Below are 15741 nucleotides of genomic sequence, written 5' to 3'. Positions count from 1 at the left end.
AGCTTGGAAGGTCTGTGCTGCAGTCCAAGCTCTGCTCCTTACACCAATCTTCCCATCCTGTGGATGTTCTTGGATGGAGGGCATGTCTACAACCTGTGACCGTGTCAGCTGTGGCCAGGAAGACGTTTCATTACATGAGTGTGATTTTGCAAAATAATGGCTTTTGGAGGAAGTAATTTCCTGAAGCAGAAGCAGCCTGCAGGAAGGCAAAGGTCTTGGGAGGTTGCAGTGGGCAGTTAAAAATGCGAGAGCCAAGAGTGAGTGTGCCAGGAAAGGCCATCACAGGAATACACTTCCCTAGTTCCCATAAGGAAACTGCTCATCTACAGCAGACCCGAGCTCACTCCTCAGCTGGAGGTTCCTGCAAACTCCCTCTTGGCTGCCAGAGCACAGTGCTGCCAAGTCACATGAAGCTGCTGGACCTCTTCTTAGGCAGATGCCCCAGATCCTTCAAATGTAATTCCCATTCATTGGTGGACATGGGATTACTGGCTCCTGCATGCTTTTTGGGTTGTCACTTACCTTGCTAAGAAACATCCAAGCCTCATGGCAGGAGAACACAGGCAGTTTCTGCCCTTCTCAAGGCAGCCTGGGATGAAGGGGAGAAAGGTGAGAGCCTGCTGGCAGGTGAGGAGGTGGAAGTGGAAGTGCTCTGTTGCTCATAGCTGTTGGCTGACTCAGGGGCAGAGGAGAGGAGAGGAAATGTCGTGGAAGGATTTGTAACCTGAGGTGACAGTCTGGCTGATCTGCAGTGGAGTGTGACTGCGTTACACAGGCAGCAGGATGAGAGGGCAGCACTGCAAAAGGTGTATGGGAAGAAAGGTCCTTCAGGCACAGGGACAATAAGAGACAAGATTTCTGAAGTGCTTTAGTGGTGACAGCAGGGAGGAAAAGATTGGCTTTGACCTCTTCTTCTGTGTCTCAGGGGCATGGTCTGTTTAGAATTGTAGTCCTCCCTCCGTGAGTGATTGGTACTTAACTTGTAGACAATCATCTTAGATATTTCCTAATGTCTTTTCCTGTACTTGGAGGACCATCTCTCTTCCAACTCTTTGACCTTTCTTGCACGTAAGTCTCAAAGGAGCTGCACTGATATTTTGGCCCTAAGACTGAAGCTGTAGGTCAAGTGTATTGTTTTTCCGAGGCAGGACAGTAATGGACATTTAACTCAGTGCCACTGTACAGCCTGTCCTAACACCAGCTGGGCTGTTCCTAGCCATAAGCATACTTTGTGGCAAAACGCAAGCTATTTATATTGAAGAGTTAGAATTCAACGCCCTTCTAGGAAACCACTACTATAGTGACATCCTGCAGTGCCCTGCCCTGTTTAAGAAATCACTTTAGAGATCATTCTCATAGAACTATAGATTGTCAGCTATACCGCAGATAACAGGCACAGTTTAACCAGGTACAGGTAGCAGTTAACTACTGCACCATACCACTTAAGTGTATTTCAATACTGGCCAATAAAATTGTTATTTGTGTGATGCTTCAAGGATGCACAGTGCAGGGTTTAACTAGTGCGTCATGACAGGGCTTCAGCTGGCGTTGTGTCTAAAGATAGCCTAAGTTTAATAATATTAGTTAAGACAGCATCATTAGCTATTAGCATCATTAGCTATTAGCGACACACCAGCAGGTCTTGAAATGAGGCAGAAAGAGGGATTCATGATCCACATGGCAAATATATATTTTGTTTATGTCTGTCTCATAAATCCATCGTCCTTTAAATCTCATCCTTGTTGCCCTTGTATCTCCAAGCTTGTTTGAACACATCTTTAACACAGCTGGTACCGGTGGAATGTGCTGGCATGAATCAGCGCTGAGGACACAGTATTGAGCTCAGACTAAGTCGTATGAACATAAAATGCCACATGGAAGGGTGGAAGATCTGAGTCACTCCCCTACCTTCTGCATAAGCTGTAACAACTCTAGACAGGGTGCTAAGAGTGTTAAGCAAATATATCTGACAAGGAAACACCCACCCTTAGTTTTCCTGTGCAAATAAGATGTTAGATTTAGGGCACCCATCCCTTTGGTGCCCTCTCCTTATCTCGGAAAAGACATCGTAGCATCTAATGGGATGTCATGGAGACCAACAAAATTAATTAAGGATTTGGAAAAGGTCTGTCAGAAAAAAGCTGGAGCAAACCATCAGGCTGGTGTAAAATATCCTTCAAAACCAAAGAGCTTTGTCCCAGGCTATCAAATAATTAAATACCATAGAGGAAGTATTTTTAAAATAGATATAAGTAATCAAAATTGTCTGAAACATGTTTCAACATATTTCTGAATAGAGCAAGTGTATGTGTGCCTCAAGGATTGATCTTAATTACAGAGATTTGTTAATGAGAAGGCTTCCCTGAACCTCTTTACATTGTCATGTAGCTGATGGTCCAACTGGACTGGTGAATTTTGAATGACAGTTTTTCATTAAAGCTGTACAGTTTGGTAATATTTTTTTCAGCTGCCTGTTTTCAGAGGTATAAGGCAGAACAGAAGTTGTTGAATAAACTGAAGAATTATTCTTCAGCCTGTGGAAAGTGGCAAAAATCTTGCTGTTAAGGCAGGACATTTCTTAAAATCCCTATGGGACTGATGAATAACTTTCCTCTTGATGTTGTATTTCCAGATCTGCTAAGGATTCTGCGGTGCTGCATCACCAGGGTTTGAAAGATAGTTTATATTTGCATCCATCAAGTACTTTTACATGTGACTCTCAGTGTATCGGGAGACATGTCCTTGAAATGTGTGTCAGTTGTGAGGTGGTGTGAGGAGCTCCATGTCCTTTTTCCAGGCTCCCATGTTCAATAAAGGATTGGACAAACTCTAGGGAAACACCAGGATGGTCCTGGGATGGACAACAACAGATCAGAACAGGGAAATAGGGTTTGACTTGTTCAGCCTGGAAAGGAGAAGGCTGTGAGGGTTCTTGGTATTGACATCTACCTAATCATAGCTTCTAGAGAAGATGGAACCAGCCTTTTGTCAGTGGTGCACACTGAGAATGAAAAGGTCACAAGTTGCATCAAAGGAAATTCCAACCATTTGCACGGAAAAAGTTTTCACAGGGAGGGCAGTCAAACGTTGGCAGAGGTTGCACGGAGATGCTGAGGAGTTTCCACGCCTGGTGACACTGGCCCAGCCTGGCTTGGCAGCCAGCCCTGCCTGGTGTGTGAGGTGGCACTGCAGACCTTGCTGTTCCGTGCCTCAAGCGTGGCTGCCCTTACCAGCCAAGAGAGGAAGCGTTTTGAGGTGCGTGTGCTCCCTGAGAACAGAAGCGCGAGGAGGTGGTGCAAAGCAGTGACCTATTGGAGCAGTAGTGAACTGAAAGAAATAGACCAGACATTTCCTTATAAAGACAAAATCTGTCACCACCTTTCTGGGCCCAGTAGTGGGCTGACACTCTTGGGGACTGCCTAGCTGCGCTGCAGAAAAGGAAGTTACACCATGACAACTGCTTTGTGGTTTGTTTCTCCACCCCACAAGAAACTGGGTTTGTGAAAGAAGTTTGGCCCTTTCTGCTGGATTTGCAGCTGTTGAGTTGTTTGCTGCTCTGACAGTTTGGACCCACGTCTTGAGCCCGGGAGGTAAGATCTCAGCATTTGGTGGTTTTTTGGCAACCTGCTCTCACTGAGCATACCAGCAGTTTAACTGCACAGGAAATTGTGGTTGCCATGAAGAACAGAGCAGGTTCTGTGTTAGTGTGAAGCATTTTTCAGTAGTTCTGTGCATGGTATTCCTATTGACCTTCAGGAAAGTGTTTGATGGATTTAATTGGGCAGAGTGGTTTTTGGCTGAGTAGAATGATAGTCTTGGAGCTGGCATTGGCTTGGAAGGGCATGATAAAGTAAGAAGCCATTATTTAGATTGCAGACTGGATCAGTGTAAGAAGGTAATTTTAATTCCAGTGATGAAAAACACTGATTCATAAAGATAATGTGTTTTGGCTCATAGTGCTTACAATGTAATCTACTGGCTGTTAGGACATTTATATCAGGCTTTTAGAAATGTAATTTTACTTTCCAGTGCAGAAATAAAACTGATTCATGATAGAGCCTGATTGTAGTAGGGACTTCTGCTTTAAAAATAGTGATATGGGGTGGTCCTAATGTTATATTTGTCTTTTAAGTTCTTGACTGATGAATCTGCTGAGGCTTGTCGCTTGTCTTCTTTCAGATTTCAGATCAGGCTGTAGATGAATTGTGACTTGTGAGCATCTACATATATTTCAGGTGGTAATATTGTGAACAGGAATCTCCAAGCTTAACTGTCTTCTCTTGTAAGAGCAATAGCCTTACTGGTTTTGTCACATAGTGATTTCCTTGGCATATGGATTTGGTTTCAACACTGACCCAGTGGAGCCTCAGGTCTTTGTTCTCATAAGCAGAGTCACAGACCAGGTTGTCTGACTGATCTCTGACTGCTACAGGTTTCAAGTGAAGATGATCTCCAGCAAATGCAGCTGTTTGCTCAGCAGATGGCTGTTTGATCATCTTGCTAAAAGCAGATCACACCCTGAAACGTCTCCTGTAGAGAAGCTCCAGCATGTTTCACCTTCCTCCCCTCTCGCCTGTCCCACAGGAGCAGTCTGGCCTCCTGAGCTGGGGAAGCTCTCATGAGTAGACAGGAGATGTGGAAACCCCCTCTGTGGTGGGAAACTCCATTGAGAAGAGATGCTAGAGCCAGGAAGGACTGGGAAGTACCTACCTGCTTGCTGCTGACATGAGTGGGGATTTCTGCTTCAATCCTGACCATAAGGTCCACATTTACTTAGGTCAGAAGCTGAAGACAGTGTTCACTCTAAAGGTCCAGAAAGGGATGTATTATATTACTGGCTTTGAATCTGCTTCCTCAGCTGAAACTGAGTAACTGTTTGGACTGCAAAGTGTTATGGTTGTAAAATGTTTGTATTTAAACAAATCTAGTGGTGTTGCTTCTCTCCCCTTGCTCACAGAACCTGCCACACACTCCATTGTCTTGCATTTTGCTATCAGTTTTTCTGATTGTTCCTTCTCATTTCAGTCATGAGCAGCTTAAAACACATCTGTGTAGCTTGGAGCAGAGTTATCTTGATAGACAACCTACTGTAAAAGTCACCACCATATGTTTTTTATAAAGCATGAAAGAACTTTAGGAGGAGACTGAGTATAGGGGAAGGAAGGAGATGGGGGAGATCAGGGGAGTACAGTGCATTCAGAAATGTAGCTGATTTTCATACTCAGTGCTGTCATGCAAAACAGCAGACTCCGTGAAAATGAATCAGTGAAATGATGATACAAACCATAAAATATTTCTTAAAATGAAAAATACTTAGGAAAAAATCTGAAATATTACTAGGTGCTGCCGGATGGAGTATAGGGGGTTCTGTTGGATGCTCTGTGCATTTCTGCAGTTATCCAAGGGGAAAGCTGTAGGATGGAAAATAAATTCTTGCCCCATGGGGAAACAAGTAGGGTGTCCTGGACATGGAGGCTGTGCCCACAGGCAGGAGAGTGGCTTGGGAGAGGCATGTCCAGTGACAGGGCTTGGTGACCATGCCAATAAGCCAAACCATTCTTCAGAGGAAAGGGGAGCAGGAGGACTGTGCTTCCTGCAGCTCCAGGTCCTGCTTGTGTTCCCCACTGCACACGCAGAGACAGCACAGCTCCCAGCACAGCATCAGTGCAGGTTGGGGGTCCAAGCAGCAGCACAGCTGGTAAAAAGGACCATGTTCAGGTATGCTCTCCATTTTCTGGTCTGATTTTGTGGGTGGAAGGGCCTGGTCACTGGTGAAATCACTGAGGTGTCCTGCAAAACAGAACAGAATTCAACTCCTGGCATGAGAGCGACAGCAGCAGATCTGTAAATCCTTGTGGAACCAGTCAAATGCAAATACATCTTTTTATCTAAAACCCTCTTTTTTACAGCTGGAACATGTTTTTAATATTTTCCATGCACAGAGGAACTGTTTTCCTGCAAACAAGCTGGAAGTACAGGCCATCTTCTCCTTTTCTTGCATCAGTTACCAGGCTCCACAGGACGTTTGGGGCTGAGTCAGTACTTTGTGACCTGACCTCTTGCTGCCAGACTGCAGTACACAGGAATAGGAAGAGAAGATTTTATCTATCTGTCTAGGGTTTTATGCCCATCTGCCACCTGAGTTGTGATAGGACAGAGTTGGGATAGCTTCTCATCCCATATCCAAAGCAGCCCTGCAGATGCTCTGCTCTTCCCCCACCTTCATTAGTGAAGATGGAACTGGGTGGGACAGGGCTCTCCATGCCAAATGGGACATCTGTTGAATGACTGAGGCTGTTTGTCAAATTGGCTTGGTTTGAAAACCAGCTTTGGTTAAAAAAAAAAAAAAATCACTGGACAGTTTTTGAGAATCAAAATGTTCCTTTATCTATGGGAAAATGTTTTCACTTTAAAGCTAGTTAACCTGTGTTGATAAAAAAATGGGAAAGGTAAGTGGCCCAACAAGAAATGTAGTGTACTGGATAATTTATTTTTTTTAAAGAAAAATTCTACAGACTCTGATTGAAAAATAATATGCACATATATGCTGTCTCCCTAGTAGGATGTATCTGACACGTAAAAGACACATAAGGAGAATATTTATAGGTTCTGAGCTCTGCTTTTTCAATGTCTTAATTTCCTTGAAGGATTAGACCTTCCTGCCGCTGAGTGATATATTGGAAAGAGATCTCCATCTCTTTCCAGACCCTGTGGATTTTCCCTTCCTAAGCCCTGTTGACCAGTATTTGATTTAGGACTCAGGCATCACATTGACAAATAAGGTCCTTTATAAAATGGAACATTAAGAAAATAACTCATGGGCATCACCGTATTGCTTTCTGAACAGTGATAAATGTCTTTTCTCTGTATTTTTTTTCAAATTGTAAAGGAAAAAAACCCAGGTGAAGTGCAATGCCTTAATTAACCCAGCACCTGCATATGTGGTGAGACTTGCTGCAGCAGACAACAGTCTTTTCAAAAGCCTTTGAGGCAAAGATTGTCTTTTATTGTAGGCTAAATCATGAATCTTTATAATGTACCAGGGAGGAAGTATTTGCCATAACTTCAGAAAGACTCCTCTTAGTGTTTTGAGTGCTGATTGAAACAGCAAGGTCCCACCCCAACTGAACGTACTGTGATCCAAGTTACGCATTGCTAACAGAGCCAAGCACGTTTCTGTCTACTTTAGGATTTAAAATTTAGCTCAGCATCTTTGAGGAAATTTAAAAAATACTCTTCCTCATCTAAAGTTATTTCAGTAGGAAAAGTGTCATACGCCTACATGCACAACACGAAAAATTGGGTTTTTTTTATGAACCACCTCATGTGTTTGAAAATGTTGCAGTTTGTGCTTCTTAAATGGTTTTCAATGTTGTTGTGTAAGAAATGTGTCTAACTGATATGTAGTACTAAACCTGTTTGTGTTTGCTGATAATTGTCAGCCATGGTGAGTAACTGTCTGAGTAACTCACTAGCACAGAAGAGATAGATGAACTCTACTTTTTATCTTACATCATCAGCAGAAAAAAAGCTGTCACAAAAAAATGTCCACTCAATCTACCTGGAAGCTGTGGCACCAAACAAGAATAAAGGGCATGGGATTGTTTGTCTAAGAATTCTGATACCCCAGAGCTATCACTGCAAACAATCACTGACAGCTCATTTTAATTTAGCATTAAAGCTGCTATCCTATTTTGCTGTGGGTCCAGTATGGATCACCCTGCTGGTGCAGGGCTATAAGTATATTATTTTGATCAGAACTGTAAGAAAAACAACAGATAATAATACATATATGAAGGAGAAGCATGATTGTAGCAAATATCCTGAGACTGTGAAGTTTAATTGAGAGATAAACCGTTCTGGATTATTCAAAAGAATATGTTTGTCTTACTGTCAACAAGATGGCTTTGCCTGCTACATTTTAGTTGAAGATTTTTGCTGATGAGCACAAGATGAAACTTGTAAATTGAGGAACTTCTAGGCCACACTGCTGTGTGTGGCTGTAGCATCAATTCTTCTTTCAACATGAGATCTACCAAGTAATTTCTCTTTTTCTTACCCTTTAATGACAATGAAAATGGCAAAAACTTGTCTCCAGAAGGAAAGTATCAGAACCTAACTCAAAAATCTTCTTCTATTGTCTCCTTCTCAGCCCTTCTGCACTGTAGGAGATCAGCTGAGACAAATAATTTGAACAGAAATGCATATGGATATATGGATTTAAGTGTAGTACCTTATGAGAGAAAGGTAGTGGGAAATATTTCTGGGGAGGAATATCCTAGCAGGGATATTCTAATGAGTGACCAGGAATAGGCAGGTATGCAAAGGAGCAATAAATATAGGACAAATGTTGAATATGTCCAAGACACTCTTGTTTTCCATTGTATTTTTCTGGTCTTCAAGATGTTTCAGATCTATCACAAGACTTACTGCCCAATCCTGATGCCTCTTCTCTTAATCCTGCTGCTGGTGGCATGATCCAGGGCAGGCTGTGCCTTGGGGGAGGATTGCTGGGGGTGTCTCTTTGAATGTCACCTAGGAGGGAAAGTCTAATTGAGGAAAAGCTAGGGAAGTATTCCCCAGCTCTTACAGAAAGCTGGACTTTGGAAATTGAATGTGTGAGTGAGATAAAAAAGAGAAAAGGTGAGAGAACTGTGAGCTCTGGTAAAGTAAAAGGCAGAGTTGGGGGGGAGGGGGGCAGTCTTACACTGCCCAGAACAGCTGTTTTTGCAACAGTGAGTGCCTCTTATTTCATCACTTTCCGAAAAATATAAACAAGTTTGACGAGAAGATAGCAGGGAATTGACATATGACAGGGAACACGTGTCATGTCCCTCCCCAACAGCTAGTCAAGTTATCACATAATTAGCAAAGTACTAGTGCACTAACAAAGCAAAGCCCTGATGGTAGAAAATGAGTAAATATTAGTAGTTTCTTCGACTTGACACCAAATTCACAGTTACGTTGTTCCTGACAAATATGTCTGTGAAGTGCAATGTTGTCCCATGAAATTTGGTTTTTTTGTTTTGGGGAAAGGTACAGCTTTATGCCTATCTATAAAGTGCCATTTCACATCTTCAGGGCTTTCATTGCCTTGCATGCAACAAAGCTTAAACACCCCAGCAGTGGAGAAAAGTGTGAAACAAGGTAACCATTTCATACGAGTCTTGGAAACCTTGAGGTTTTAATGGTTTTGCCATTTATTATTTATATTGCATGGTGGGTGTACACTTTGCCAAGCAATGCATAACCAGGCAGCTTCTCAGACTATGGCTTCAAAATCGAAAAGAAATGAAAGAACATCAATATCACTGTGCTTCAATTTAGCAGTAATGTTCAGGTTTAAGATTATTTTAGTTCTTCCTTTATATTCCAGTCTAAAAATAGTTTGTTATTAGATCTCTTAAAACATCAGTGTGATCATAGGTTCTTCTGAGGATAAGGTCAAATAAAAGGAGGCTTTAGGGCACAGCTGTAACATACTGTCTTGGAAATGATGGCAGGGAAGGGAGTGCTTTGTTAGAGGCTCTTTGATATCAATTTGCTTCAATTCTCAGCAGCTTAGGTCAGACCCTTTTCCCTTTTTTGCACTAACCTTTAACTCAGCAGTCTTCTGGTAAGGAAAAAGTGTATTTGCACAACTTTATGTTTTGCTTTTGCAATAGCAGGTTAATGGTGCTTGGCAAACAAGAACCAAGTGTCGCTTCCAGGCAATGTTGTAATCCGGATGTCCTGAGCCATCTGTAACTCAGACTGTCTCAGGGAGTATTTTATTTTCCTTCTGAATGTTTATTACCTCCCATTTATCTCTTTTTGACAGTTCCACTGTCTTTCTTGCACTAACCTGGGGAGCTGTCTTCCCCTCCTCAGCATTCTGTCTCAGCATCTAAGCATGTGCTGAGTTTCACCTCATTCTCCCAAAGACATTTCAGTTCTTTCACTGATCTTCCATCACACCAAGTTCAAGATCCTTCTTCACAGCTGCTTCTGATCTTCAATGTCTTGTTTGTGCTGGCAGCTAAGCTGTTTGCATTCAGTCCTTATTAAACTCCCCTCTGTCTTGCCAAACTTCTCCCCTGCCCAGCTCTTCTCTCTGCTTCTGGCCATACATCGCTCTGCTCAAAGTCTTTGCCTGGTTCTCACCAGCTGATTTCCCCTTTGCTCCTCCCTCACATAGCTTCTCAACAAATGTTCCCTTCAAAGGAGCTCTTTCAACTCGTTCACATTGCCCATCATCATTGTACTCTCCTCCTTTGCTCTGATATCATTCTCTGCGTTTTTTTCTCTGCATCTGCCTGGTCATACTGATTTTGCACATGATTTGGAGTAGAGCAGGGCTTACAATACCTTGTAAGTTACCAATAAATTCACCCAGGATTGTTGGATGCCCTCTTGATGGGATGCCCAAAGTATTTTCAGTTTGCACTGGGGATGGTGAAGTGCTGAAAGTGATTGACCCCTAGGAGCAAATGGCTCTGCTCTTGGCTGGTTAGATCAGAAGAAAATGTCAGGCCTGACCTCCCCCAGTGCTAACCAGAAGCATTTTATACCTTTGTGTAAGGATTTTATATGCTGAAAGATGGCCTTTTGGAAGGGAATTTTTTTCCTTTTCGCTGTGTGTTGCTAAAGGTTTGGACTTTTACTCAATTGATTTCCTTATGTTTTGTTTTCCCTAGTTGAACCATTTAAAAAAATGGCAGTGATTTTTCATTGGGAATAACTCTAAAGCTTTCAATCTGAAAATTCTCATTTTCCTTAATTAGGGCTGGCTGACAGAGAGGTCCCTGTCTGAATCTCACTTGTGAATCCACAGTGGGATATTAGTCAGCAGCACCCAGTGGTGTGAGATACTGGAACTGACAGGCAGAAATCAAGAGGTCCTATGGATGTGAAAATGCAGAAGAAACTTAGTTGTATGTTGGAGCAGGCCGTGACCATCCTTCTGTCACCTGAAGACAATTCCTCAGGTGATGGAGGAGCAGTCCTCATTCTCAGTGCAGAAATGCATCTCATTGCTCAGCTCAGTGTAGTTACCTTCACAACAGAGTGGATAATACTGACCTAAAAAAGATGTCAAAAGGGGTCATTGCAGCTAAGCTCTTCATCCTATTATGTATCATTAATATAAACATCCACATATGTAAACATGTACAGTAATAGTATTCTCAGTATTTAACAGATTATGTAGTTACATATCAGTGGTATGACTTATGCAATCAAGATGAGTCAATTTTATGTTGGCACTAATTTTTTCTCAATGCTACTTTGCAAAAGTAATGTTATAGGCAGGAACCTGTGGTGTTTCTTACCTCTTAAGCCTAGAACAGTCTCCATGATATTAACAGTTGTGTCACAAATTCTATTGCTTGATCAAGTGACTGGACTAGAAGGAATGATCTTGCAGTGGAATATGGATTTTCTGGTTGATAGTGTAAGATTTTCACATGTCCAGGTGTGTTTTAGTCAACATACAGTTTGTAAAAACACCCAGAAGGCAACTAGTTGCCAAGAAAAAGATTGGCAGTGAGGAATCAGAGGCAGGAAAGATACCAGGACAGACCAGGGGAAGACTATGGATCTAATTTTGCCCTAATGTGCATAACCCACATTGCTAGTGGATCATAAGGGTTTTTTAAAGGTAATCCTTGAAAGTATGTTGGTTAGAACCAACTTCAAGAGCACTGGCATTATGGATTCTGCTGCAATTCTCTACTTATGAAGGTTGGAGTGAGTGAACAAATTTTTCAGTGCTGTCCTCATCCTAAAGCCACAGTGATTAGGCAGAAAAAGGGTGCATGATACTGCTGGCAGACAACAGACAAAAAGTTAACCACATGAAATTGCCTTTGGGCTGTTTCAAAGCCATGGTCATAGTGGTTTTCAGAGCTACAAGGAATCAATACATGAGTTCAGGGGAGCGTTGAGTCTGAAGCCCAGATAGGCTCTACATAACTTTGTGATTTTATAGAGGCCTATATAAAATATATATATATTTTTTTTTTTAATTATACAACATTAATTTTAGTTTGGGAATGGCATATTTCTGATTTTTTTCCTCCTTTGAACACTGTAGCTACAGCAACCACTTCCCCAAATCAACTCGAGTTTCCATTCTATTCTATTTAAATAGTTGTTTGGTTAATTAATACTTAAAGAGACATAGGAGACTAGAGTCATTCTCACAAATATAGAATAATAGATAGTCTGTCTCCTGAGCAGTTTCCTCATGAATAGATGCAAGGGACAGTAGGTGCATGAAAAAGCAGATGGGTGTAATGTGCATCTTCTGGCACTGTATCTAATGATGTGATAAAAGGAAGTGAACTTTCCCTTCCTGGTTATTAAGTAAAGTGCCTATATAGTGAAAGTCTAATCTTTCCTCCCATTTTATATCTTTGATAAGAGGAAAGGCAGGAAAACTAGACATGGAATTGTATCTCATCTACACAGGATTTTTCCCCTTCCCTTGATTTCAGGATACAGAGAGGAGCTGGGTTTTCAGCTATGGTGAGCTGCTCCAGGACTCTAAAAACCCAAGTAAAAACCTCTCTGTTTCTTCTCAATTGCAAACCCCAAAAGCACCAAATGACAGCAAGTGTCTTCTTCTTGCAGACCTGCCACTCAGAGAAGTAAGAAATGGCATCGACAGCACACTTTTCCGAGGAGGAGATGGCAGAGCTCCGGGAGGCTTTCAGCAAAGTTGGTGAGTGCAGCCAACAGGAAAGGCACTGCTCAAGTGTGAACCTGTGGCAAGCTCTTTTATCATGTTCTGACTGACCACGAGAAAATGGAGTTTGCTCCAGCATTGATCTGCTGTGTCACAGCAACCACAGAAAGCCCTTTTGCTGCAACTGCAGCCTCCCAGCTGAAACCACATCAGCTCACTGCAGAGCACTGGCCTCTCACAGAGGGGGATGTTGGGGCTCCAGCAGGGTTTGTGAAAAAATTCAAAAGCTGTGCAGCAAACCATGTTAGAAATACTCTCAAGTATTTCTCAAGTTTCCAAAAAATATTGTTTATTCATGATGAATTATTTGGAAGGCAAAAAGGTTTTATTTTAATGTAAATTGAGTATTCCTTGTGGGAAGGAAGATCATGGAGAGGACAAATGTGCAAATGGATAAAAAATTTATACTCCCTTTACAATGACCTTTCAAGTCCCATATTTCTACTGTGTGTTTTCTTTCCAAACCTTTAAACATCTCATCTGATTTGTCTCCTTTAAAGTCACACAGACCCATCACTGTCAACCCAAATTCTAAGGAAAGGCTCTTGTGCTTCTCACAGCTCACTTAGCTTCTAATTGCAGATCTATCAGCCTCACTGGATTATGTGCCAAGCAGTTGTCCTTGCTGATTCAGGTGGTGGCTGCTTGATTTCTGAGTACACAGTAGTAGGCTAGGCTGACAGTCTTAAGAATCTAGTCTCTGTGAGTGTCCTGCACACCCAAAGCACTGACAAGGCAAATCACAGAATTTTGGCATAGTTTGGCTTGAAAGGGACCTTGAAGATTATCTAGTTCCAACCCCCCTGCCATGGGCAGGGACACCTTCCACTAGACCAGGTTGCTCCCCCAAATGCTAGAAGGAAGCTCTCATTCTCTTCCAGAAATTTCCCTCTCCAAATCCAGACCCTTTTGTTGTATGACTTTGGAAATGGATAGGATGCTCTTTGCAATCTGTATTAATCCATGCTACTGATGCTCAGAGCTGAGTGCCTTTTTGCAGCATGCAACAAGTGACTCACATTGCAACTTCTTATGCAGGAAATCAGCTTTGAACACTGCTGCTTTGAAATGACCTCAGCCTACAGGATGGGGAAAAGGAGCCCACAGAAAAAGAAACATAGATATGTAAAAGCCAAATATAATTCCATTTTACATAGATATATAAAAGCCAAATATAAATAACAATATATAACTATATATACATTTATCTGTGTCATAACCACAGTGTTTTAACAGAAACTCTCCATGTGATAAACTCAGTTTGCTTTATTATCTGTGGGGTTTTTCACTAAGTGGAGAATAAAGGACTGTGAACTTGTATGGTTGATCTGCTTATCAAATACGACCCTGGGTCTTGCAGGGAGCTCAGCAGGACTATTCATGTTAGCACCATCACAGAGAAACACACAAGTTTTTATTTTGAGGATGACCATATGCAGTTCTAGTTGATTACTTTTGATGTTACTAAATGCAGAAAACAGGCCAAAATCACAAATTATATTTCTGGATAAATGCACATGTATTTTGTGTCAACTTCACTTTCTTTAGCTGTTCTATAGACAGCATGCTTCCTCTATAGAGCACATTTGTCAGTGTGTAAACTTTGGAATGGAAATTATATCCATTTAAACCTAGCTTTGATAAGGTATTTATATGTCTAAAAATATAAATTCATCAGCATGAGTTTTTGTTTTTTAAAAGGTGATTGTAATTTTTCTTGAGTGCGGCTCACACCACAGTAATTGAAAATACCAGCTTTCAAGACAAAAAAATCTTTGTATATAATGTACCTTTCCTTGATTAAAATAAAAACAGCCTTTATGAGCAGAAAATTTCATTGGGCTGATGTAGAATGTAAAAGTTTGCTTTAATCTTTGCAGATATCAGTGGGAATGGCTTCATCGATACCAATGATTTAACAGAGGTGTTGAAGGCTGCCAATCTTCCTCTCCCAGGCTATAAAGCCAGAGAGCTCATTCAGAGTCTGACAACCACGGGGAATGGCAGGATCAGTTTTGATGAATTTATTTCAGTAAGTAAGATGCTATTTATTTCAATCACTCAAGGTGATCCCCAGGGCACAGCAGAGGCACAAGCACAGGGTCTCATGGGCACCTCATTTATCCAGTGAGTCTCCTCACTGGAAAAGTTGAAAGCAGAAGGTAACCAAACTAGAAATTCTGCAATTAATCAGGACAAGTTATGTGGATGCAGCTGCTCATTGCATACATGTAATATCTTTCAGTTTGGTTGGTGCAACAAGATAAAGTTTTTCAGTTATACGCTGCAAAAAGATGATGTTCTGGCTAGATGATTAAAAAAGTTTAAGCAGATTGAAACTGAAAACTTCATGGGCCATTTTTTGATCAAAAAACTTCTTCTTTTTCTCGTCTGAACTGGGTTAAAAGCAAACGCTGAAATAGTGGAATTTTCCTCGGGATGGAGAAGTAGGTTTTTACTTGCTCCTTCTTCAAACCCAAGCTGCTCTGCTCCAAACTAACATTTCTGTTACTTAGCTGATCTTTGTTTCCTGCTTTGAAAGCATAAAAGCTGTGTATAATCCTGTTGTAGCTCAGCAGATACACAGACTGTACACAGAAACCCACTGAAAATACCCAAGCTGCCCTTCCCTATTCGTGAAGCAGAGACAATGTGTCTCCTGGCCCAAGAGCTCATTGTTTTAGCTTGGTTTAATTGCCCAAAATTCTAAAATCCTCTCTCATGCTTGAAAGATTTTCCAAGACCTGAAGAGCGATGACGTTGCTAAGTCGTTCCGCAAGCAAATCAACAAGAAGGAGGGGATCTGTGCCATCGGTGGCACATCGGAGCAGTCCAGCGCTGGCACACAGCACTCCTACTCAGGTAGGGGCAGCTGTCCCACCCTGACGGCAGCAGCTGAGCTGCGGCAGCACAAACATCTGTATGCTGCTGCCCCTGCTCACCAGTGAGGCAAGGCACAGGTTCCCTGCTGCTGATAACCCATTTCCCTGTCCATGTTATTAGGCAATCATTCT

At 41.9% G+C, this 15741-nt stretch overlaps 1 protein-coding gene across 2 annotated transcripts in view; it reads left to right on the top strand.

The window, feature by feature from the left end:
- LCP1 (lymphocyte cytosolic protein 1) overlaps nucleotides 1–15741 on the top strand; it is a 49544-nt gene that overhangs the window by 16377 nt on the left and 17426 nt on the right. Inside the window, exons 1-4 of one of the 2 annotated variants that reach the window (XM_085059735.1) lie at nucleotides 3430–3590; nucleotides 12613–12703; nucleotides 14608–14759; nucleotides 15460–15589. In XM_085059735.1, the coding sequence (XP_084915861.1) occupies nucleotides 12637–12703; nucleotides 14608–14759; nucleotides 15460–15589 (349 nt within the window). In that variant the 5' untranslated portion in view covers nucleotides 3430–3590; nucleotides 12613–12636. Of the gene's footprint in view, nucleotides 1–3429; nucleotides 3591–12612; nucleotides 12704–14607; nucleotides 14760–15459; nucleotides 15590–15741 lie in introns of those variants that run through there. The other variant, XM_085059745.1, reaches the window with a different exon arrangement.

This window comes from Lichenostomus cassidix, chromosome 1, assembly GCF_008360975.1.
Source record: "Lichenostomus cassidix isolate B80296 chromosome 1, HeHo_3.0, whole genome shotgun sequence".
NCBI classification, from domain to species: Eukaryota; Metazoa; Chordata; class Aves; order Passeriformes; family Meliphagidae; genus Lichenostomus; species Lichenostomus cassidix.
This window is presented reverse-complemented; position numbering and strand designations above follow the sequence as displayed.